General features: G+C 33.5%; 1 protein-coding gene across 1 annotated transcript in view; it reads right to left on the reverse strand.

Moving 5' to 3' along the window:
• Positions 1 to 380, reverse strand: part of LOC103581213 (TBC1 domain family member 5-like) — a 19,998-nt gene extending 19,618 nt beyond the window's left edge. The window contains exon 1 of the mRNA XM_008563098.1: positions 291 to 380. Coding sequence (XP_008561320.1) covers positions 291 to 330 — 40 coding nt within the window. The 5' untranslated portion in view covers positions 331 to 380. The remainder of the gene's footprint in view (positions 1 to 290) is intronic.
• Between the last annotated feature and the right edge of the window lie 246 nt (positions 381 to 626).

Here is a 626-nt window from a genome sequence, read left to right on the forward strand (position 1 = left end):
GAAAAAAAAAAAAAAAAAAAAAAAAAAAAAAAAAAAAAAGAAATCTATAGTCAGATTGCTTGATTTTCAATTTCCACTCCACTTACTAGTGATATAATCTTAGGACTTTTTCTTAATCTCTTCGTGCTTCAGTTTCCTCATCTGTGTAATGTGAATAGTAACATTACTCCTACTCTAGGGCTATTGTAAGGATTAAATGAGATAATTCATATGAAGAACACAACACAGGACCTAGCACACAGTGATGGGTGTGGCTATCATGAATCCCAGGGCCAAAGTAGCTCACTCACCAAGATGAGTGTCCATCACCTTTGCACAGTATTTACACATGGCATCCAGGTCATTCAATTGTCCTTGAAGGAAGGAAATTTGGGCTTCTAATTCTTCTTCCTAAAATGAAGGCGATGAAGATACAGAAATTTAAAAAATTCAGATAAAATCCCTAAAGTGCTCTAAATATTTACTATTTTTAAAAAGGAACAATCTCTTTTTAAACATACACGAAACAGAAAATAATCAAAAACAAACCCACCACTGCCTCCACCAATAAAAGAGAAAAAGGGTAAAATAGAGATTTTAAAAACTTGGACTTTTTGCACCTGAATTCTAGCTTTGTGCCACGTGTA

The sequence above is a fragment of the Galeopterus variegatus genome, unplaced genomic scaffold, assembly GCF_000696425.1.
Source record: "Galeopterus variegatus unplaced genomic scaffold, G_variegatus-3.0.2 Scaffold12573, whole genome shotgun sequence".
NCBI classification, from domain to species: Eukaryota; Metazoa; Chordata; class Mammalia; order Dermoptera; family Cynocephalidae; genus Galeopterus; species Galeopterus variegatus.